This window comes from Suricata suricatta, chromosome 1 (assembly GCF_006229205.1).
Source record: "Suricata suricatta isolate VVHF042 chromosome 1, meerkat_22Aug2017_6uvM2_HiC, whole genome shotgun sequence".
Classification (NCBI taxonomy): Eukaryota; Metazoa; Chordata; class Mammalia; order Carnivora; family Herpestidae; genus Suricata; species Suricata suricatta.
The window spans coordinates 181,311,553-181,333,673 of record NC_043700.1 but is presented as its reverse complement, the minus strand read 5'-3'; the positions used below and the strand labels follow the sequence as shown (position 1 = coordinate 181,333,673).

General features: G+C 39.1%; 3 protein-coding genes across 7 annotated transcripts in view; 1 reads left to right on the top strand and 2 right to left on the bottom strand.

The window, feature by feature from the left end:
* Positions 1 to 10,293, bottom strand: LOC115299042 (glycine cleavage system H protein, mitochondrial-like). Its single transcript, XM_029948315.1, has 3 exons — positions 10,214 to 10,293; positions 2,476 to 2,602; positions 1 to 518 (listed from the first exon to the last, which is right to left on the bottom strand). Exons 2-3 carry the CDS (start codon positions 2,512 to 2,514, stop codon positions 39 to 41), a joined length of 519 nt encoding a protein of 172 aa, XP_029804175.1. The 5' UTR covers positions 2,515 to 2,602; positions 10,214 to 10,293; the 3' UTR covers positions 1 to 38.
* On the bottom strand, positions 7,973 to 19,413 carry DCAF16 (DDB1 and CUL4 associated factor 16). 5 transcript variants are annotated; one of them, XM_029948285.1, is made up of 5 exons: positions 19,302 to 19,413; positions 17,882 to 17,994; positions 16,276 to 16,379; positions 10,627 to 10,946; positions 7,973 to 10,376 (listed from the first exon to the last, which is right to left on the bottom strand). In XM_029948285.1, the coding sequence occupies exon 5, from the start codon at positions 10,370 to 10,372 to the stop codon at positions 9,728 to 9,730; it is 645 nt and encodes a 214-aa protein (XP_029804145.1). In that variant the 5' UTR covers positions 10,373 to 10,376; positions 10,627 to 10,946; positions 16,276 to 16,379; positions 17,882 to 17,994; positions 19,302 to 19,413; the 3' UTR covers positions 7,973 to 9,727. The 5 variants fall into 5 exon arrangements, with proteins under 5 accessions (XP_029804145.1, XP_029804168.1, XP_029804156.1 ...); XM_029948308.1 differs by lacking the exon at positions 16,276 to 16,379; XM_029948296.1 differs by lacking the exon at positions 17,882 to 17,994.
* A 232-nt stretch (positions 19,414 to 19,645) lies between these two features.
* The window catches only part of NCAPG (non-SMC condensin I complex subunit G), a 48,260-nt gene continuing 45,784 nt past the window's right edge, over positions 19,646 to 22,121 (top strand). The window contains exons 1-3 of the mRNA XM_029948270.1: positions 19,646 to 19,847; positions 20,786 to 20,986; positions 21,699 to 21,927. Of these exons, the coding sequence (XP_029804130.1) occupies positions 19,737 to 19,847; positions 20,786 to 20,986; positions 21,699 to 21,927 (541 nt within the window). The 5' untranslated portion in view covers positions 19,646 to 19,736. The remainder of the gene's footprint in view (positions 19,848 to 20,785; positions 20,987 to 21,698; positions 21,928 to 22,121) is intronic.

Here is a 22,121-nt window from a genome sequence, read left to right as displayed (position 1 = left end):
TTAAGTTGTTTCATACTAGTTTATTAGGGGTTCCATTTTCACTCTTCAATAGATTTTATGTATTTCTCATATGCTTCTTCACTCATTAAGTCATCCAGTTCTGAAGGATTACTGATTGTTATCTTGATGAGCCAACCATCTTCATAACAAGATTTGTTGACAAGTTTCGGATTTTCTGCAAGAGCTTCGTTAACTTCAGTTACTTCTCCAGATAGAGGAGAACAGAGTTCACTAGCAGCTTTCACACTTTCCAAAGCACCAAACTCCTCTTGTTTGTTCAATTTTGTCCCAACTTCAGGCAGACTACAGTAAACAACATCTCCCAAAGCCTCCTGTGCAAAATTGCTGATTGCCACTGTTCCAATACCATGTTCTGTTGTTATCCACTCATGTTTGTCTGTGAATTTACGCACGGGCAGCAGAGCAGCGCTCTCAGCCCCCAGGGCCGCAGCAGGCAGGGCGTGGTGGGCGGGGAAGCTGCGAGCAGACTGCAGGCCGAGGCCGCACACTCCACACCGCTCGTAGCCAAGAATAATTTAATAAAAAGATAATATCATTTACAAGTAGACAACAGACTTGAACAAGTACTTCTATAAGAGGTATATGAATAGTCAATAAGCAGACAGAAAGGTGTTCAATGTTGCTAATCATGGTAATGTAAATGAGAGCCGCAATAAGATACCATTAACATAATGTCAGAATGGCTAAACTGAGAGTCTGACAATAACAAGTGTTGGTAAAGATGTATAGCAACTGAAACTTTTCATACTTTGCTGGTGAGAGTGTAAAAGCATAAAATCACCTTGATAAGTATTAGAAACTTCCAGTTTTACTAGAACAAATGTACATTAATCCTCTGACACAGCAACTGGACTCGTAGGTATAAACCCAAGAGGAATGAGTACACACATACCCACAGAAACCATAGGTACAAAAATGTATATTGCAGATTTATTTATAATAGCCCCAAATTGGAAAGAATTCAAATGCCATGAATGGATAAGTGAATTATGGTATATTCATATAATGAAACAGTCTACAGATAAAAGGGAATCAACCACTGCTACATGCAAATGCCTGGATGAATCACAGCCGGTACGTTGATGAAAGAAGCCAAGCATAAAACAAAACACACTGTGTGATCCTGTTCACATTAAGTTGAGAACAAGCACAACTAATTTTTAGAAGAATGATTCTTTCCTGGGGAGGCAAACTAGGTCATCAGGAAATTTTTTGTACTTTTAAGTGTTTGATCCTGATACAAGCGTTTACATGTGAAAAATCATCAAGTATACTTATGGTTAGTGTACTTTTTGTGTTTCACTGTAGGTATGTTATCAATTACTTAAAAAAAAAAAAAAGGGAGATAGATAAATTGGCCTGGCATGGTTTACTCAATAGATTTGAAGACAGAGAAAACACACATCACCACACATAATCATTTGCAATTAAATAAAAATTTATTTGATTATATAATATTAATATAAACAAATTATAGGAAAGACCCTTAATCATAACTCAGAAAGAAACCCGAAAGCATTATAAGAGAATATATAATGAAGCTGTCACTGGATATAACTATATCTTGACAGCAAAACCAGCATGGAAGATGGAAAATAACATGAAATTTCAAAATATTATTTTAAGGCAGGTAATTCCTTATGCTTTTGAAACAAGAGAGGCTAAAATTTACATGAAAATGTTATTTCCCCTACTGCTATAGACTATGTATCATTTCTGTCAGTAAGAAAATTTTGAGATTTGCCTAAGGAAGGGACAAAGTTCCTTTTATAATACAGTAAAACCTTGGATTGCGAGTAACTTGTTCTGTGAGTGCTTCACAAGAGAAGCACACATTTCTAAAAAATTTGAACCTGATACATGAGTGGTGTCTTGCAATTTAAGTAGTAGGTGACACTGAACGTTACATGATCACAACTGAGCCAATGGTTCTTGAAATTCGCATTGACATACAAGTGCTTTGGATCATAAGCATGTTTCCAGAATGAATTATGCTCACTAACCAAGGTTTTACTGTATTTTTTTCCCTGCAAAAGCCTTCTGCAGTGCGCGTCTTACTGGAGCATCTGTTGCAGTTGTGGAGTATAACTGAAGAAACCATCTAATTGCTGACATGACTACAATTTTAATACTAGATTTTTAACGCCAAACTTCTACCTTCTGACTACCAAGACTGTAATAAAATAACTGCATTTTAAGTAATAAAATTTGAGATTTATTTCCGTGAGACGGTAACACTCCAGAATGTGTCCAAAATCCAAAATCCAAAAATGTGTATTTGGTGTACTTCTAATTGCCTCATTTTAACATTAACCAAGTATCCCATGTACTTACCCTTTTTGTTTGCTCTAATGTTTGAACATCTGACTCCCTCCTTTCTGCATTTGCCAAGTACTCAAACACTCATTCCCAATTTCCCAGAGACCTACTTCCTGAGACCCCCACCTTACTTACTTGACAATGTAGCCATCTAGGGACTTTCCTGCGTTGCATTCCTTGGTGAGATCTTATGTTTTCAGGATGCCAAGCCTTCTTTAGATTTACTCCTTTGTTTTGGTGAAGCACATTCTCCAGTAGCTTCCTAAGAAAGGGTACATGGTAAGATACAATTTTGAGACCATGCAAGTCTAAACTTTATTTTAGCTCCATACTTGATTGGATTGTTTGGGTACAGAATCCTGCATTGGAAATAATTTCTCCTCTTATATTTGAAGGCTTTACTTTCAAAGTGTTTCTTCATCCATTGTTGCTACCAAGAAATCTACCACTGTGAAAATGTCTTTTATTAACTCTTGTTCCATTCCCTGGCATCCTGAAATATCATGAGATGCTTTTCTGTGTTAAATTCACTGTGCTGAGACTCAGTGGATCCTTTTAATTTACAGGACTCATGACCTACATTTTGGGGAAATGTTCTTTAATTTTGTTATCTCTTTTCACCTCCCTTTTCTGTTCTTATTTTGGAGCTCTTACTGATCAGATGGATCCCATTCTGTTCCTAATTCTCTTTTTTGTTCTTTCCTATTTTCCATCTCTGCCTTTCTATTCTACTTCCTGAAATTTCTTCAACTTATTTTCCAACACATCTGCTGAATGTTTAATTCTAGCTCGATTTTTCCAATATTTTTCTGATTGTTCCTTTTTTCTAACACCCTGTTCTTACTTCATGGATGCAGTATATTCTCCTGTTTTTGAGAGTATTATAGTATATGTTCCTTGCATTATTATTTTTTTAGGTTCTTTTAATTTTCTTGGTCTTACATTTCATTGTTGAAGTTATCCTCAAATGTCTATTGATCCTTAGTTATCAGTTTATCATAAGAATAAGAAATTGAAAGTCTTGCATGAATGGGCAGGACTTGTGGACTCTGGGTTTCATTGTAACAAATAATCAAGTGGTGAGTCTTTGTGGGTGGGGTGGGTAGGCTGGGTAGAGGCCCTGCTGGCAGATTCTGTGGTAGGGTGGAGAAGGGGACTGAAGGCTCATGTTGTGAATACTGACATTCTCTCAGTCTCCTGTTTTCAGCACAGCACCTTACTACCACCCCTGCTCTCCCCCAAGTCCCATTTCTCATTTGTTTGGTTCAGTTTCTCCAGAGAATAAGCCCCAGTCTTTGGCTAGAAAGAGGGACAGGTAACCTGGTTACCAAAGGAGACAAAGATAAACTTTAATACCCATGTTTATACTTTGTTCCTCACCCCCATCTCCCAGTGTGCCCTGTCTTCAAATCCCGGAGTCTTTGGGAGGTTCTGGAAGGGAAAGAGAAGTGTTCCAAATTTGTGGTCCTTTTCTGTGATGCACAATGACTGTCAAAACTGTGCTACTTATCAAGTATTTTTTTAACATTAAACATTTTTTTAATGTTTATGTATTTATTTCTAATGTTTATTTTTGAGACAGAGACAGAGCATGAATGGGGGGAGGGGCAGAGACACAGCGGGAGACACAGAATCTGAAGCAGGCTCCAGGCTCTGAGCTGTCAGCACAGAGGCCTGATATAGGGCTCGAACTCATCAATCTCAAGATCATGACTTGAGCTAAAGTCGGATATTTACCACCTGAGCCATCCAGGTGTCCCGCAGTATCTTTTGTAAGTAGTACGTAATCTTGGGGCACCTGGGTGGCTCAGTGGCTGAGGGTCTGACTTTGGCTCGGGTCATAATCTCACGGTTTGTGAGTTCGAGCCCTTGCATCCAGCTTGTGGCTGTCCGCGCAGTCTGCTTAGGATCCTCTGGCTCCTCTCTCTCTGCCTCCCCACTGCTCACGCTCTCTCTCAAAAATAAAACATTAAAAAAAAAAGTAATGTTTAAACTTTCCCTTCATGGGAAAGCAAAGTGAGAAATTAACTGCTTAAAACACTACTTAAGATTTAGCAGTTAACCCAAACTATCATTAAGACAGCATTCTAAAAAGGTGCATGTCTGTAAATGTTCTCATGGTTATGTGATTATTTTAGCCAAATAAAATGTCTCCTATAAAACTGGGCTTCCCTCCACCTCACAACCATTGTAACCCTGGTCACCTATGTGTTAGCCTCCCTCCCCCACACCAGCTACTCGGAGGGAAGTACACAACACCTAATGGGAAGAACCAGACTGCTCTCCAAAACCACCGCAGGAAGACGACCCAGGCTTCATCAATGCTAACATGTTTATAGGGCTGCCAGATGAAAAATGGATTGTGAATTTTAGATAAATAACGATTAATTTTCTTCTGGTAGAAGTATGTCCCATATTTCATCGTTAGTCAGAAATTTGATTTTTTGGGGCATCCTGTGTTTTTATTTGCTGAATCAGTATCCCAACACATTCATCTGAAGGGCTAAGTGACGAACATGAACTGGGTTTAAAGAGGTTAAGTGGGATGTGGACCAAGCATTCAAGTCACTGGGAGGCGTCACTACTACCAGGCAGGTAGCCAGGGGCCAACGCCACATGACCCACTGTGTGATAAATTCCCAAGGGGTGCACTGGCTCTGGTCAACACTAATTCATATAGGACTTTATTCTCTAGGTAGTGGTTGGTCCCTTGTGCCACCAGAGCTCTGCCACTGGTGTAGAACCAAGTCATTCTGGTTGTTCAGGGTGCGATCTGGGTCTTTAATGAAAAATGGCCATATCCTTGGACTGTTCCAAATGTTTGGCTGCCTCTCAAAAGCAAGCTTTCCCTTCTGGACCACTGCCTAATTAAAACACTGTAAAACACCAGTTGATCTATTGGAATGTCAGGCCTCACACTGAACACTATGGGTGGAATGTTAGTATTAAATGAGCATGGGTTTAGCAGTTAATGCAAACATAATTTTCCCTGAAGAACAAGCTCCTGAATGCAACTGATTCTGTTGCACTGTTTCATCTGATTTCAGGTGCAATCTCATTTGATACCACACCAAATTGATTTCTCTATATACTAGGAACTGAATTTTAATCCAGTTAGGCTGCCCAGGATATTGAGTCTCCTAGAAGATTACAGATTTTGTCCCACTCCAAGGAATTGGGCATCAATTCCCAAATGATCCCAGGAATTTTCATATTGTGTTGTCAGAGTCATGATCTATGTCTTCCCAAATAAACTGCCCAAACTCTATAGTCAACTTATTTTATGATCCAACCTTGAACTGTCACTGACATTTTATTTATTAAAGAATTTTTTTATGTTTTATTTATTTTTGAGTGAGCAGGGGAGGGTCAGAGAGAGAGAGGGAGACACAGAATCAGAAGACAGACTCCAGGCTCCGAGCTGTCAGCACAGAGCCTGACACGGGGCTCGAACCCATAAACTGTGAGATTATGACCTGAGCTGAAGTCAGACACTTAACTGACTGAACCACTAATGCACCCGTCACTGACATTTTAAACTGACTCCAGGCCGTTTAGAAGCAACAACTCTTGGTCTGCTTGCTACGTTAACTTATTTTTAAAATCAGGCATTCCTTTCTCACATCTCATGGAGAAGACCTGGTCATTGCTGTCATGGCCAATGGAGCTGGACAGCCAGGAAGTGTCGGGTCATTTCTGTTTTCTTGGTCTCATGTCCAGAACCATGAACTATTATTTAATCCCACTGTTGCCAGCAATCCAAAGGAAGAATTTAGAGGATGGTATGCAATTATCAGACTCAAATATGGAGCCATTAGCTAAATCTTGTTTAAAATTGGCAAAGATATGCCAGAGGTTTCCTTTTTGGATAATGGCAAGTTGACACAGGAGAAACACCTGGCAGCTGGGGTCAGCTAGTGTGGCTCCTCAGTCCAGTGGATATTGCTCATCGGTGGACTCCTAAGCCAGGAGCTTGCACAAACTTGTATTATGCAGTCCGAGGAGTTATCCAAACTTCCTGGGCTTCTCTGTATACCCCAGCCATATGAGCAAAACACTCATGATGTTGGTGTGCCATTGCCTTGTGAACTTATCAAATACAACTTAAGTCTGTGCATTAAGGACTTGTCTATTCCCTTAGCTGACTCCCCCTTTTGGGGTTTAATTATTGGAAGCATGCCCCCCATGTGAATTTTCACTATATTTGGATGGCTGCACCTTTACAAATACCTATGGGTCTGTATAAGGACTAGGTTTATTTAATGTGACCCTAGAGAGCAAAAACAGCATCACTGGTCAAAAATTTTGGGGTTATTTATATTGGTTCAATATATTTTAAAGCTAATTTCTTGTGTAGAGTATCTCATTTAATTTTGCACTCCCAGTGTCTGGATTATAGCAGGCACTCTGTACTGTTATTAGATAAATGACTAAATTTCTAACAAGAGACACTTAAAAGTAATGGGCTGCTCCAAAAGGCATAGGACTAATTCACAAGTTCTCTAATATTGGAGCCAAAAGTAGAAAATAATTTGTTAGAAAGAAGAGAGAATTTATGTATCTGTAAGAAAATAACCCAAGTGATTTCTCAAGTCCCCAACTGCTTTAATAATTTACTCTAATATCAGAACATTGTTTTCATGATAGAGAAATTTTTAAAAAATGATACTTGTAATAGGATCCCCAGCAGGATAATCCCTGAAAAACTACTTAAGACATGTTCCTCAGCAGACGTGTATAATTTGTTCCTTCTCTTAGGAAAACTGATGGGCTTAAATGACATGATTATGGGGGTATCTGGGTGGCTCAGTCCGTTAAGATATGGGGGTGCTATATATGTTTGATTTTGGCTCAGGTCATGATCTCGCAGGTCGTGAGTTCGAGCCCCATGTCAGGCTCTGTGCTAACAGCTCGGAGCCTGGAATCTGCTTCGGATTCTGCGTCTCCATATCTCTCTCTGCCCCTCCCCTACTCTCTCTCTCTGAAAAATAAAAACAAACATTAAAAAAAAAAAAAGGCAGCAGCCATGATTATGGTCTTCTGTGCTCAAGGTACCTGGACTGCTTCAACAAAAAGAGACTGCCTCTCTGCACTGAGAGAGAATAATACCTTTAAATAACATTAATATCTGGTTTCTAGAAATCCTGTTTCCTTTGACGAATAGTTCTACAAATGCGTAATAAACTTGTTCCTCCTAATCCCTCATAGGGCGATACACTCAGCCCTACACTTGATCTTTAGCAAAAGGCCAAGAAGCGATCATACACTCAGCCCTAACCCCACAACCCGTGTCCACGGCACAGAAAGAGTGAAGGCTTAAGGCTTTTTCAGGTATTTATCATTTTGTGTAACCTGTAATTACTTAACATGTATAAACGGGTTCAAATTCAGGTCTTGACTGAATATCTGACATTTTCTTTTACATGTGTTTTGTTTTCTAGAGCTGCCAAGTCACCTCCTATCAGGGACACTGTATAGACATGATACTATTTACATATATGCGCGTGCACGTGTGTGTATGTATATGTACACATACGTCAGTCGACTCTATTCAGCATTTAGCGAATGTTGATTATGCCTTAAGCAAAGCAGGGTCTACTTCATTTTTTGAGAACAAATGACCATACTCTGGTTCAGCGTGTACAAAGTTGTTGGTTTATTCAGCTGCAAAGCTGGGGAAAGGCTTCCTTTCGGAGTGAATAGCGAAAATGCTTCATGAGCAAGGCACTTTTATATACACACACAGGAAAAGGAACATATTATGGTTACATAAACATCAATATCTTCTAATTTTCGGACCTCCCTACCTCTTCCCACCTCTCCTTAAATAAAAAAGGAAACGGGTTCTTGTAACATTAAAAAAACCCAGTTTCACAGAACATCTACATAGGAACAGTTTCTGATACACTGTTACACTAACAGTATGATATGCTTCAATAATTTTCCACTAACAGTTTTTCTATCTACTGCAGTTCCCTCCTTTTTCCTTAAGACAACTAAGCCTCAGCAGAAATACTCATTGGATTATAAACATTTTCCCCTCTCCTTAAAGTTACTATATATGTCAGAATTTTTGATTCCATTAATGCTTCAGTGTTTTTGATGCCCGATCATATACAACACTTAATTATGGAGAATCGGAAAAAGTAACACTAAAAGAGGACATACATTTTTAACAATCTATTTGCTGATTCGCATTAGATGCCCAGTCAACCAGGATCACACACTGGTTTCACTCTATTGTAGGTGTGTGAACAGATTTAATGGTCTCATGCATTTTCTTTTATGTAGGATTTCTAGGTTCTGACTTACTGAACTAAATGCAGCAAGATTCATTTGCAAGGCAACATACTCTTCCTTGTTCAGCTAGAAGAAAATCTACAGCTAATCTACGCAGAAAAACAATGATGCTAAAAAACTCTAACTTCAGACTGTATTAGGCTGAGATGCTCTGTAGTAGTAAAGTTCTTTAAAGTTAGAAAAGTTTGCAATGGACATAAACAGTGCATAAAGTACTGCTGGAACACTATACAAATGAAATATTTTAATTCACAAGCAGTTAATATTGAAAACGTAAATGCTCTTAATCTTTTCCCTGGACTTTTAAAATGTGGTCTGCTCTTAACTAAAGTCTGAATGCCAAGATGCAGGAATCATCTTCCCTACAGAACAGGTGTCTGTTTAGTCCCCAGTTACAATGTTTTAGGCCTGCGGGAGCCGGGATATACAGGTTTATACTGTAATTGCAGGGACTATCATTGGTCTGAGGTAGCGTGGGCTAGGTTTGACACTGCACTCCCTCCCCCAAAATAGGAACCTTCAAGGGTGCCATGGGCTGGACTATCTGTATAAAAGCTGGGAGATAAATTCATAGCCCCACCATTTTGTCTAGGTATTCGATTTATTTCAACTACCTCACAGAAATTAACGTTAGAAAAGCACGTGCTGAGAGGCGTTACTGGGAGTCGCTAAGTTCCCACTTCCCTCAGTGGCCGTCCTGAAGGTTAGGTGACAAAAGGGGCAGCGGCTCACTGCTTCTTCCTTCCCGTTAGCAGGGGGATATCCAGCTGGGGGTCCATTCAGATAGGCAGAGTAAGCTGGGGAGAGAACTGAGTGTGGACAACAGTCAACTTTTATAATATAGTCCCTTTTAACGAGTTCTTTACTGAAGTTCTTGTTTTACACACGGGGTCTGTCAAAGGGGATGCTCACCATGCATTTTCTGCAGCTGAGTTACGGGACTACCGTACTTGGTAGGACGTAGGGGACTGTCAGGATAGGGCATAGTTTGGTTGAGAAGGCGTTAGTGTCTCAACTGTGGGGTGTGTGACTTCGTACTTCTTTCTCAGTTAGCACTATGACAGATACCAGAACGGATGGTGGGTCTTTACAGTGATGCGGTTAGGAGTTTGTTCACTGCCTTTTGGAAGTCAGTGTAGGAGTAAGTAGTGTTGATAGGTTCAGTGCGGGTTGTTTCCTTAACTGTTTTAGTTAACCAGCCACAGCAACAACCAGAAACACATGAAGTAGGGATCTGTTTCAGGTATTCAGGTATGGGAGTGGCTCTACTCAATGTTCGGCTTAACTGTTTGGTGGCAAGTTGCAGTGCTCCATTTAGAGTGGCATGGTCTCTAGAAAGCCGGCTGGGATTCGTAAGGGGCTTTTGAAAAGGTGGGACTCCACAAGAAGCCAGTGGAGGCCATTCAGGAATTGGTTCCAGTTTGGGTACACAATGGGAGCAATGAGAGAGTCGCAGACCTATTTCTCGAAGTATATGGACTGGTGTGTTTGGGTCTAAGAGTTTAGCATGATATAACCAGGAATTAGGATTTAAAGGTTTCCAAGTTGTAGAGTATTTCAAAAGGCACTTAACCTGCCAGGCCAGACTCTCCAGAGGTGTTAGGCTGGGCACCACAGGGTCTTCTTCAGAGGAATCGCACTCTTGCCCAGAACTCTCATTTAGGTAGTTAGCATTTTCTTCTTCACTTTCTGATTCTGATAAGGGGTCAGGAGAGGGATTTCTGGGACCCATTAGACTAGAAGAAGAAACCAGAAAAAGGTAACAAACTAAGCCAGCAAAATACTGGCTAAAACTATCAAATAGAAATAAAAGATGAAAAACTCCTTCAACAAGATTAATCTGTCAGTCAATTATTCATACACAGTACGCCTCTGGCTCGTATCACTGTGCAGTTCTTCAAGACTACGTTGTGTATTCTTCGCTTACGAAGAAGATATCTCAGTTCTCAGGACCAGTTCAGTGTGTAAAAGTGTTAGGTCACTTACCAGTGGCACCGGTCAGTCTCTCCTTCAAATCCTGTCTACCCAGGAAGTGAAGGGATCCTCATCTTGGCAGGCTGGTTTTCACTTTGTGTATCTGTTTTGTTGGCAGGGATAGGATATCTACTTGGCGATGAAAAACAGCACAGTGGTTGCCATTGTTGTCCGCTGGTGGAGCAAATTTTGTGCAGGGAGATGGTGGATGAATCAAGGACATCTAGTGTACTCGAATCCGATGTTTTCCATAGGTGGCAAATGCCCTTGGAAACTGGTGACTGAGTTGTTCAACTATCTGGAAAGGTAGCTTTAACCTGTGAATGAGAAGACTAAAGAAAAGATATTAAAGGCTGAAAGCAATGGGTTACATTATTGTCTGTCTAATTTTATAGAGTATCTAAGAACATGGATGCTGACCAAGGCTTACTGGGCTTTCCCATCTCTATCTCATAGTGTTAGGCAGATCTTTCTCTTGGGAGAGACTGGGGTCATTTTAATCATTTACTGGGACATATCTGGGTCAGTTTCTTTCTTAGTATGCTATTCTAACCCAGAAAATTACTTCCGCAAAAGTAGTTCCCTTAAGCCCCAAACTCTAGGTAAGAGCTATAAAAGATGTCCCCCCACCCTTTAGATGCGCTTGTTGGGATTAGTTTTAGGGGACCTGTCTTGGTTATAGAGCTGTCAGACATTAGAACTCTTGCTGGGACCCCAGAGATTGTGGTCATGTAACCATATTCTATAGATTATGAGAGAAAATGGCAAGTGTAAATCCTAATACAGTAGGAATTACAATGAATGTAAATGTGTTAAACTTACAGTTAAAAAGACAGATATTCAGTCTGGATTAGAAAAACAAAACAAGATTCAATAATATGCAACTAAAAAAGATACTTCAAAGCAAAAAGACACAGAAAAGTAAAAATTTAAAGAATGAATAAAGATGTGTCAGGCAACTGTGGACCAAAATAAAGTTGAGATAGCAATCTTAATGCCCATCAAAAAAGATTTCAAGCCAAAAAATATAAGGGACAAATACAGACATTGATACCAGTAAAAAGAACAGCATAAAATTACATTGTACTCATCATAAACATATATGATCTTGAAAGCAATCCTCAAAATTTCTCAAATAATAACTCATAGAACTGAGGGGGAAATATAAGCAGGGCTGTAAGAAGCCTGAAAAACAGTCAAAATATGAATACATTTTGGTATTATATACTCTATACCAAACAGAATAGATACTTGAGAGTGCATATATACACACATGAAAATAGATCATGTGTTAGGTTTAAAAGTCCTTAGATTCCAAAGGGTCGATTTCATTCAGACTAAATTCTGTGACCAAAATGCAATAAAGTAGATATTCAAGGTTAGTTAAAACGAATCCTGTTAGGAAGCTAAATACCTCATAGGTTAAAATGGAAATTATAAAAGATATTAAATATTAAAACTGAATGATATAAATAATACAAGGCAAAACTGCAGAACATAGCCAAACCAGTGCCAAAAGAAAGTTATAGCTTAGCGGCACTTTGGGTGGCTCAGTAGAATAAGCGACTGATTGACTCTTGATTTCAGTTCAGGTCATGATCTCACAGTTGTGAGATTGAGCCCCACATCAGGCTCAGTGGTGGGTGGAGAGCCTGCTTGAGATTCTCTTTTCTTCTGCCCCTCACCCACTTCTGTTTTCTCTCTCTCCCTAAATTAAAAAAAAAAAACAATAGAAAAAAATATAGCTTTGAATACACTGATGAGAAAAGAGGAAGTTGAAACATCTACAAGTATTCAATTCAAAATAATGGAAAAGAGCAAGAGCAAAATAAGCAAGAAGGAAATAAAGGCAGAAATGAAACAGCACATGAGAACAGAGAAGACTGATAAAACTAAGAGATGGTTTCTTGAAAATATGAATACGAAAAATGAAACTAGTGAAACTTATCAAGAGACTTAAAAAACATGACAAATAGATATTAAATATGCAAATCTAGATGAAATGATTGAATTCTGGAAGAAAATCCTAAAATTCACATAGGAAGAAATAGATAACTTGAATAGAACAGATCACTGCGTGTTAAAAACAACTAAAAGACACCAACCTCCTTTTAAAAGCAGTGGGCCCATATTGTTTTGTAAGTTTCACTAAGCGTCCAAGGTAATTAATACCTGTTTAATGTAAGTTGTTTCAGAAAAAAGAAAAAAGCATATAAACTGACAAACTCCTTTTATGAGGACAATAAAATATTAACTCCAAATCTAGAGATAAGCCAAATAAAAAAGTGCAGGCTCATTTCACTTGCAAAAATTCCAAATATTACCTAACAAAATCTAATAGTAGATTAAAGGGAAAAGAAAAGAATATGCTATCATGTAGAGCTTATCCTAGGGAAAGAAAGAATACCTCAACCTCCAAAAATTTATAAACATATGTCACCATGATAATAAAACAAAGCAAAGAAACAAAAAGGCTGATAACTGTGGTTGTCAACTGTGGCTTGGTTCCTTCAAAAACATAACAAAATACTCATAACCAAACCAGGAAGAAAAGTTACTTTCTCAACTAGGTAAAAGTTATCTAACAAAAACTTTTAGCAAATACAACCTAAATGAGAAACTTTAGATATATTCCCTCTAAAAATAAAATCGGCTAAGGATGGCCATAATGACTGACACTGCCTGGTACAGTATCAAAAGTCATAATCAATGTTAGAAAAAATAAATGACAAGTGTAAGAACTGGAAGAAAAGAGATGTAACAATTTACAAATGATATGGTCATGTAATTTAAAGAAACACATAAATGATTAGAGCTAATAAAAGGGCTCAACGAAATTTCTGGATCTCAGATTAATCTATGCATATGCATTACTTATACAGCACTTACTATCTGCCAGGTACTATTCTAGGAACTGCAAATGTCCCAAGGTCAAACCTCTACTAAATGACAGAGTCTGGATTTGAACCCAGGCACTTTTACCTTCTACACAAGCAGTACTAACTAAAAAAAAGTTATATATGTCTATCTCTCTCTTTCTCTCTCTCTATACATATAAAGTTATTTATATATCTATAGATATATATTTCACAATGAGAAAAAAACCCACTAATACCAAACCTATCAAGGATCTAGGAACTACTTAATGATATATAAGACCTATTTGAAAAAAAGACAGAAGATGATTTAAAAATCTTGGATGGAACAAAAAAATGTTATAAAAACTCCTTCCATATTGATTTATACAATCCCAATATGGAAAGAATAAAATTCCACATCTTGCCAAACCAACTATTGAAACAGAAGAGTAGAGGGGGCTCTTGGCCTACAAGATATTAACACATACTATGAAAGCAGGGTTTAAAATAGGGTGGAGTTCTGGGGCGCCTGGGTGGCTCAGTCTGTTAAGTGGCCGGCTTCAGCTCAGGTCATGATCTCACAGGTTGGTGAGCTTAAGCCCCGCGTTGGGCTCGCTGCTGACAGCTCAGAGCCTGAAGCCTGGTTCGGATTCTGTGTCTCCCTCTCTCTCTGCCCCCTGCCCTGCTTGGGGTCTATGTCTCTACCTCTCAAAAATAAATAAAGATTAAAAAAAAAAAGATAAAACAGGGTAGAGTTAGGGTATTAGACAAATAGTCCAATGTAACAGAACAAAACTGAGAAATACAGCCATATAAATTTTTAGAATGCAATACAAAATAAAGTTACCACATAAATCAAGGGGAAATGATGCATTTAGTACATAATATTGGTAAAGCTGGCCCATTACATAAAGAAAAATCAAACTGTATACCTATATAATACCACATACAAAGGAGGACTCATGTTGGATGAAAGACCAAAATGAGAATGGTAAAATTATACAGTTAATAGAATATAATACCTGATTATAAAGTGTCATTGTGACTTGGGGCCAGGGAGACTTTTAAATAGAAAATCATAAAGCACAAGACCAAAAAATGATGAATTCAATCACATCAAAATTATTTCTGGATTGAACTAAAGATATCAAGAACTAAATGAACTACAGATCCACAACAAAAGGACAGCAACCTCAATGAAGAAACAGCTAAGGACAAAAATTTTCAATTTACAGAAAAGAGAACCAACAGGCCATTAGCCATATGATGAGCAAAGAGTTGTCACTTTATTCTATTTGGCAGAAATTAGAAGCTGGAGATGATGCCAACTGTTAGTGAGGAAACTAAACGAATAACCCCTGTAGGAACCAGGACTGACGGTGATATTATCGTCTGGGGAGATTCTTCTCAAGAGAAATCTGGCAGCAGCATTTGGTCAAACTGTTTGCACACGATCCAGCAATTCTACTCTTATGTATATATAGTAAAGATATTCTCTGTAAGACCAACACATACTCTGAAGCTTCATCTTTGATGGTAAGGAAATAGAGGCATTCTAGGTTTCCATCACTGGAAGAACGGATAAGCAAAATGTGGTGAAAGCACACGAGAAGTGCACATAGCAACATTGGATATACTAAAGGCATTAACTCTAAATGACAAAAAGCAAAAAACGAAATTTTAATACCCCATTTCTGCCCTTCTGTAGGAGTGATCTCCAAAATGAGTTAGTAAACATCTCTACTTTCAAATACACATTGAAGGGTGCCTGGGTGGCTCAGTCGGTTAAGCATCTGGTTTCAGCTCAGGTCATGATCTCACGGTTGGTGGGTTCGAGCCCCATGTCAGGCTCTGTGCTGACAGCTCAGAGCCTGGATCCTGCTTCAGATTTTGTGTGTGTCTCTCTCTCTGACCCTCCCCTGCTCACACTGTCTCTCTGTCTCTCAAAGATAAATGAAAAAACATTAAAAAATAGAAAAAAAAATCAAATACACATTGAATTGTGCTAATAAGGTCACAGGGTATGGCTTCATGTCAATAATATTCCTCTAAAGGACATGTCTCTGGTTTCTACATATTTTTTATTTAACTCTGTTCCACAAAATGTCTGGCACATATTATAGCTTAGTAAGTTTTCTGAAAGAAAATGAGAGAATGACAAAGGTCTGCTGTAAGCAACTATACAAGCATGTTCTATTTTTATTCTAGGAAGACAAAAATCCCAAATTATATTCAGGTGATTTGGTAGTATGTTGCACAAAGACAAATCAAACAAAAAAAATTTTTTTTGAAGCAGGATCAACAAACGATGTTACTAAAGCAATATAAAGGAACTGCTTATAACTTCAAGAAGAAACATGAATGCAAATACTTTTAAGTTTATATTACTACCTAGTTCAATCTGAAAGCGGAAAGAAAATTCAAAACATACTCTAAGTCTTTTTATTAATTGAGACAGGAGAAGCTGTTGGCTTTTAATTCTCCTGTCCCTTACATTTTACTATTTTCATTTCAACTAGATTCCATCTGCAGGATTATTAATTGGCTATACTTAATTACTCAGTTATTGTGTACTCAAAGTGTTCTGTAAATGACCCACTCCACTTTTTTTTTGTTTTTTAGCAGAAATAAGGAAGTCTCTTTGGGGCATATGTAAATTCTAGTAAATTGTTACTCCTTTACATACCATGTGCATAACTTTCTGGCATCAAAACTGAATTAACCATACCTGTTCTGTATACTCCCATCTCTAATTTACCTTTAAAGAATGATTTTACATGATTTCAGAACTAAATACGCTTACCTTATAAAATCTTTAGTTTTGTGATTTCTTCAACTGAACTAAGTTTACCAAGCATAGGAAGAAAGTCCCATGGTTGATATTATTTGTTCATTTTCCCCACAAAACTAAAAGCAAAAGTCAAGAAATAGTAACCTTTAAGGCGGTGATACTACAGTGTTTAATATAGCATCTTTTTTTTTTACCAGCTTTATTGAGGTATGATTGATAAGTAGTATATATTTAACATCTACAATGTGATGTTTTGATATATGTATATACTGTGAATGAATACCACACACAAGCTAATTAATATATCCATTCCCCAATTACCATTTTCTTGTGTGTTGTGAAAACACTCGAGTTTTACTCTCAGCAAATTTCAAGTGTACATAACATTATTATTCACAATAGTCACTACACTAAATTATCTTATAACTCAGAGTTTTATATTCTGTCCAACATCCCCCAACTTCCGCCCTCCCCCAAGCCCCCATTAACATCCATACTACTCTTTGTTACTATGAGCTTGACTTTTTTGATTCCACATATAAACAGGATTGCACAATATTTGCCCTTCTGAGTCTGGCTTATTTCATTTAGTAGACTATCCTCCAGGCTGACCCATGGTGTAGCAAACTACAGGATTTTCTTCCTTTTTAAGACTGAAGACTTTTAAATACTCTTCAATCTTAAATATAACATATTCCATTATATATAAATCACATTTTCTTTATCCATTCATCCATTGATGGACATTAAAGTTTCCATATCTTGGCTTATTGTGACTAACACTGAAATAAACACAGGACTGCAGATATATCTTTGATACTGACTTCATTTCTTTTAGATATATACTCAGAAGTAGGACTGATGGATCACAGGCTATTTCTAGTTTTAATTTTTTGAGTAACCTCCAGACTGTTTTCTATAATGCCTATTATCAATTTACATTCACACCACCATGTAGAAGGGTTCCCTTTTCTCTACATCCTAACACTTGTTATCTTTTGACTTGTTGAGACTAGTCATTCTAACAGGTGTGAGGTAGTGTCTCATTGAGGTTTTGATTTGCATTTCTCTGATGATCAGGTGATGTTGAGCATCTCTTCATATACTTGTCAGCTGTTATGTCCGTGGAAAAATGCTCAGGTCCTCTGCTCACTGAATTATTTGCTTTTTTGCTATTGAGTTGTTAGAGTTTCTTATATATTTTGGATTTTAACCTCTCACGGAATACATTGTTTGCAAATATCTTTTCCCATTACAAAGGATGCCTCTTCACCTTATAACGTATCTTTTTCTCTTTTTCTGATAGACTGTTCTAAAAATACTAAACAAAAACATGTTATTAATCCTTAAAAAAAAAAAAAAAAGCTAATCCAAACAGTTAGGCTGACCTCTGGTGGCCAGATGCCTCATCCTTCCGTAACCAACAAAATATACCCAGTCCTCTCTCATTTGTGGGGAGACTACCAAGTAAAATCCAGTGGAAGAAATAATATTCTTAGAAACTTCACAGTTAGAGTAATAAAGGTGGCAGGCATGCAAAGTCTAAAGAGAACTGAGCAATTAAAGGCTATAAAATGAGAGAAATGTCTCCAAACACTTGTTCTAATTTTTACTTTACCAATTTTACTTGAAAAACAAAGGGCGTATGCAGTGGTTCTCAATAGAAGAGAATAGTTCCACATTGTCTAGTAATGTAGTCGCCGGCCCCATGTGTCTGTGGAGAACCTGTGGCTAATGTAAAATAATGCCAAATTTCAAAGACTTCATAGGGAAAAAAGAGAATGTAAATCATTTCATTAATGATCTGTTGGTTACATATTGAAATGATGGTATTTCAGTTATACTTGGCTAAAAAAATTAATGCCCTTTTCCGGGTTTCTCTTCCCACAACTTTCCAGACATTCTATATTCTAGCTATAGTTAGATTACGTTAGCAGTGTATCCGTGATTTGTGGGCCTCGGTGCTTTTGCTCTAGCCGATTAATCTAATATACTCATCCTTCTTGCCTTTTCAATATGAGAGCTCTTGATAATTTTGAAATTATAGGCAACCCAAATACTATCATATTCATTACTTTAACTAGCATTTGAATACCTATAGTGTTGTATGTATAATATGAAGAGAACAGATGAATAAATCATCTCATATTCATGCAACAGAAAACTACAACCTGTGTCTCAGTTTCCTTATCTTAAAAGGAGCTAGAAGTTACCTTATAGGGGTTGTTTGTAAGGATTGGATGAAGTAAAGTGCTTAGAACAACAGTGTCTGTATTACTATGAAAGTATTCCTATGAATAAATCTCGAAAACAAGACTAACTGAAAAAAAGCAAGTTGCAAAGGACTGGGTGTTTTTTTGGGCGGGGGGCAAATGATTATTTACATAATGTTAGAACATAAAAACAATACGGTATATTTTTTCGGAGACTTATTCATACGCTGTTAATACGTAAAATTCAGAAAAGCTGTCCATGCCGTAGAGAGAATGTAATTCAGTAGGCAAAAGTCATACAGGTGACTTTGTAATCTTCTTTATCTTTATCTGACTGTGTGTACTGAGATGTTCGTTTCTGTCTCATATAATCCCCCCCCCCCGTTTTCCTTAAAGATCTAGTTCCTGCTCGAAGCTACTGCAAATTTATCTTTACCACTACCCTAGACACCATCCCCTGTGTTCGTGGTTGAATACATCGCCGTTAGGCACCTATGTAAACCAGGCCTCGAAAGCTGGTACGTCTAGATTAAGCTGGATCTAAACTAAATCGTGTCTCCGCAGCTCTTCCCAGATTGCCTACTTGCAGACCCTCCACCAGGGACCTAAGGGTTAAAATGACCGAGGCCAGCTTCCATCAGGGCACCACGTAACGCCCCCCTCTGCGGAACGAGAACGTCTACTTTCTCAATGGAAGCCCCGCCGTACCCACGCCGGAGATCTTTCTCGATGGATCTCCAACGTTACCCTGACACCTGGGCTCCCCTGCTCCCCTTTAGCCGGAGGAGGAGGAAATGTTCCCCTCAGCAGATTCCCTGTTCTCACCCATGGAGAATCCTTTCTTCTTTCTCGCCCCACGTTCCGCCGCACGACCCGGCTTCGCCTAGCACCACTAGCTCGACCCCGACAGTCGCACCTCGGTTCCGCGAGCGGCCGGTATCACTTCCGGGAGAGCCAACGGCCCCTCCTCTTAACAAACGCCACTTCCCTCTCAAAGACAGGCTGCACGGATTCTAAGCGCATGCGCCCAAACTGCCGTAATTGAAGAAGGTGGATCCATCTCTTCCCGCTCTCGCGGTAGTCTCGCGGTATTTGCTTCTCCCGCGGGAGTTATTTGAACGCTCTGGCGGTAACTCCGCCCTGTGTACTCAGTGGGCGGCTGACCCGAGCCTGAGTGGCTTTTCGAGTTAGGTCCTGCGGTCTGTCGAGGGAGCTGTACCCCAGCGCGGACGAGGCTCGTCTGGGCTAAGTTCCGGCGCCATGGGGGCGGAGAAGAAGCTGCTGCCGATTAAGGAGGCCTTTCAGCTGGCGCAGCAGCCGCACCAGAACCAGGCGAAGCTCGTGGTGGCGCTGAGCCGAACCTACTGCAAGGTGAGCGCGGCCCCAGCCTCGCCCGCGGTCCCCCCGCGCTCCCGGGACCAGCCTCCCACAGGGGTCTCCTGTGACTCTCCGGATTCCAAGCTTCTTTACGTTCCCCACCCAGTTCAGAAAGGTCTGGAGAGCTGCGCCCCCGCGGCCTCCGGCGCAGACGGCTAATTCTTTGTGAATTTGGAGAATAACGTTTACGGGCACCTAAGCGAGCCGGCACCCCGTTGGGCCCACTGGGTGGATCCTGGTTGGGCCCACTGGGTGCTTAGGCGGTGGTTGTCCCTCAGGTCACCGTCCACATCAGGAAGGCAGACCGTCGGTCAGATTAATCACAGCTAAATTGAATTCAATCACCAAATAAATTAATCGTTAGGACCTGGCCTTTCCTATTTATGTAAATACTGTTTGGACTGGTGCCCTGAGAAGAAATAGGACAGTGAATTTCGGGAAAAGAAATTATCTTGAGGTCCAAGAAAAATTACAAGTCAATGTAATGGGGCTTAAGCATATAAGTGAGATAGGATGTGAAATTTATATCAAGAGGAAATTGTGCCGTGGGAAAGGAAGGCTAAATGTGGTAAAATAGGAAAGCCATGTTGATTAGTTTCAGGAGGAATCGTTTTTGGTTTTGCTTTTTTTTTTTGGTTTACTAAATTGGCACCAAGGCATATGGAGGATTCAAGGGCATTAAAAAAATTAAAGGAATCCTTTCACTGTCAAAATTCACGTTTGTTTTCTTCCTTGGAGAAGTGAATTGCTCTGGAGAAAAATTTGTGCAAATTTTTTTTTCCTTCCATAGTTTGGAAACTCACCTGAGAGTTTACTAAATAATGATTTTAGTGTGAGTAATTATGAATAGTGCTTCCTACAGTCTTGGCGTGCTGGTGGGAAAGAGGGATTCTATCAGTGCAGATTGCGAAGGGTTTCTTTTTGTCTTTCAGGTGGAGGATAAGACCGTTTTTCATGAGGAGTTTGTTCATTACCTTAAGTACGCTATGGTGGTCTATAAACGGGAGCCCGCCGTGGAGAGAGTGATCGATTTCGCAGCCAAGTTTGTTACTTCCTTTCACCAATCCAATCCGGAAGATGAGGAAGAGGAAGACGGTGGCATTTTAAATTATTTGTTTACCTTTCTTTTAAAAGTAAGAAAACTAGAACTTCGGGGAGGTATTGTAGAAAGATTAAAAGAGCCATGGAAGTTTGTATGTTTTAGAGACTGAAATATTTTGTAACTGAGAAAATGTCTGTGAAGGAATCTGCCTTTTGTATGAAATAATAGAACTGTTATTAGGATTAAAAAGTGGACTTAAAGTAATTCCAGTGTTAAATTAAAAAAATTTTTTTAAATATTTTATTAATTTTTGATACAGAGAGAGACAGAGCATGAGAGGGGGAGGTTCAGAGAGAGAAGGAGACACAGAACCGGAAGCAGGCTCCAGGCTCTGAGCTGGCTGTCAGCACAGAGCCTGACGCGGGGCTCGAACCCACGAACGTGAGATCTGACCTGAGCCAAAGCCGGAGACTTAACCGACTGAGCCACTCAGGCGCCCCTCCAGTGTTAAATTTTTAATGAGCTCTGTTAGCCAGTTCCCAACGTCATTTGTTTTAAATGAGTTCTCTGTTTTACAAGTAAAGTAAGAATTCCTACATGAGAAGTATGCTTTTGTTGTAGCTTATACTTAGTTTGGACTCTGTGTATTGTGGGACTTGATAGAATGTATGTTTAGTATACACGTGGACCCAGGTAGCCTTGTTGCTCTGCTGGTAATGAATTTGGCAACTTTTTGCACTCTAAACCTATAGGATTCAAATGGTATGTGATTGTAAATAAATTTTGATTTGTTCCCGTTTCAGTCTCATGAAGCAAACAGCAATGCAGTTAGATTCAGAGCGTGCCAGCTCATAAACAAGCTCTTGGGAAATATGCCAGAAAATGCCCAGATTGATGATGATTTCTTTGATAAAATTAACGAAGCCATGCTTATTAGATTGAAAGATAAAATTCCAAATGTGAGGATACAGGCAGTTCTGGCTCTTTCACGACTTCAGGATCCCAAAGATGATGAATGTCCAGTGGCTAAAGGTATGTGTGACTTCCTAAACTCCTTTTCTGTTTCCTTGACTTTTGTTAAATTCTCATTAGAGAGGGTGTGTGTGTGTGTGTGTGTGTGTGTGTGTGTGTTTTAATCTGTCTCTGGCTCTCTCTTTTTATGTATGTATATAAATATAAATATATGATTTTTAAAAATACTCAAGTAGCCACCACCTGCCTTAAAA

Excerpts from the sequence above, each read along its gene's own strand:
- LOC115299042 (XM_029948315.1), bottom strand. The coding sequence starts at position 2,514 with ATGCAACGCAGGAAAGTCCCTAGATGGCTACATTGTCAA. Across the intron at positions 519-2,475 it reads CTAGATGGCTACATTGTCAA|CGGTGTGGAGTGTGCGGCCT; the intron begins GTAAGTAAGGTG and ends CTTGGCTACGAG.
- DCAF16 (XM_029948285.1), bottom strand. The coding sequence starts at position 10,372 with ATGGGTCCCAGAAATCCCTCTCCTGACCCCTTATCAGAATCAGAAAGT.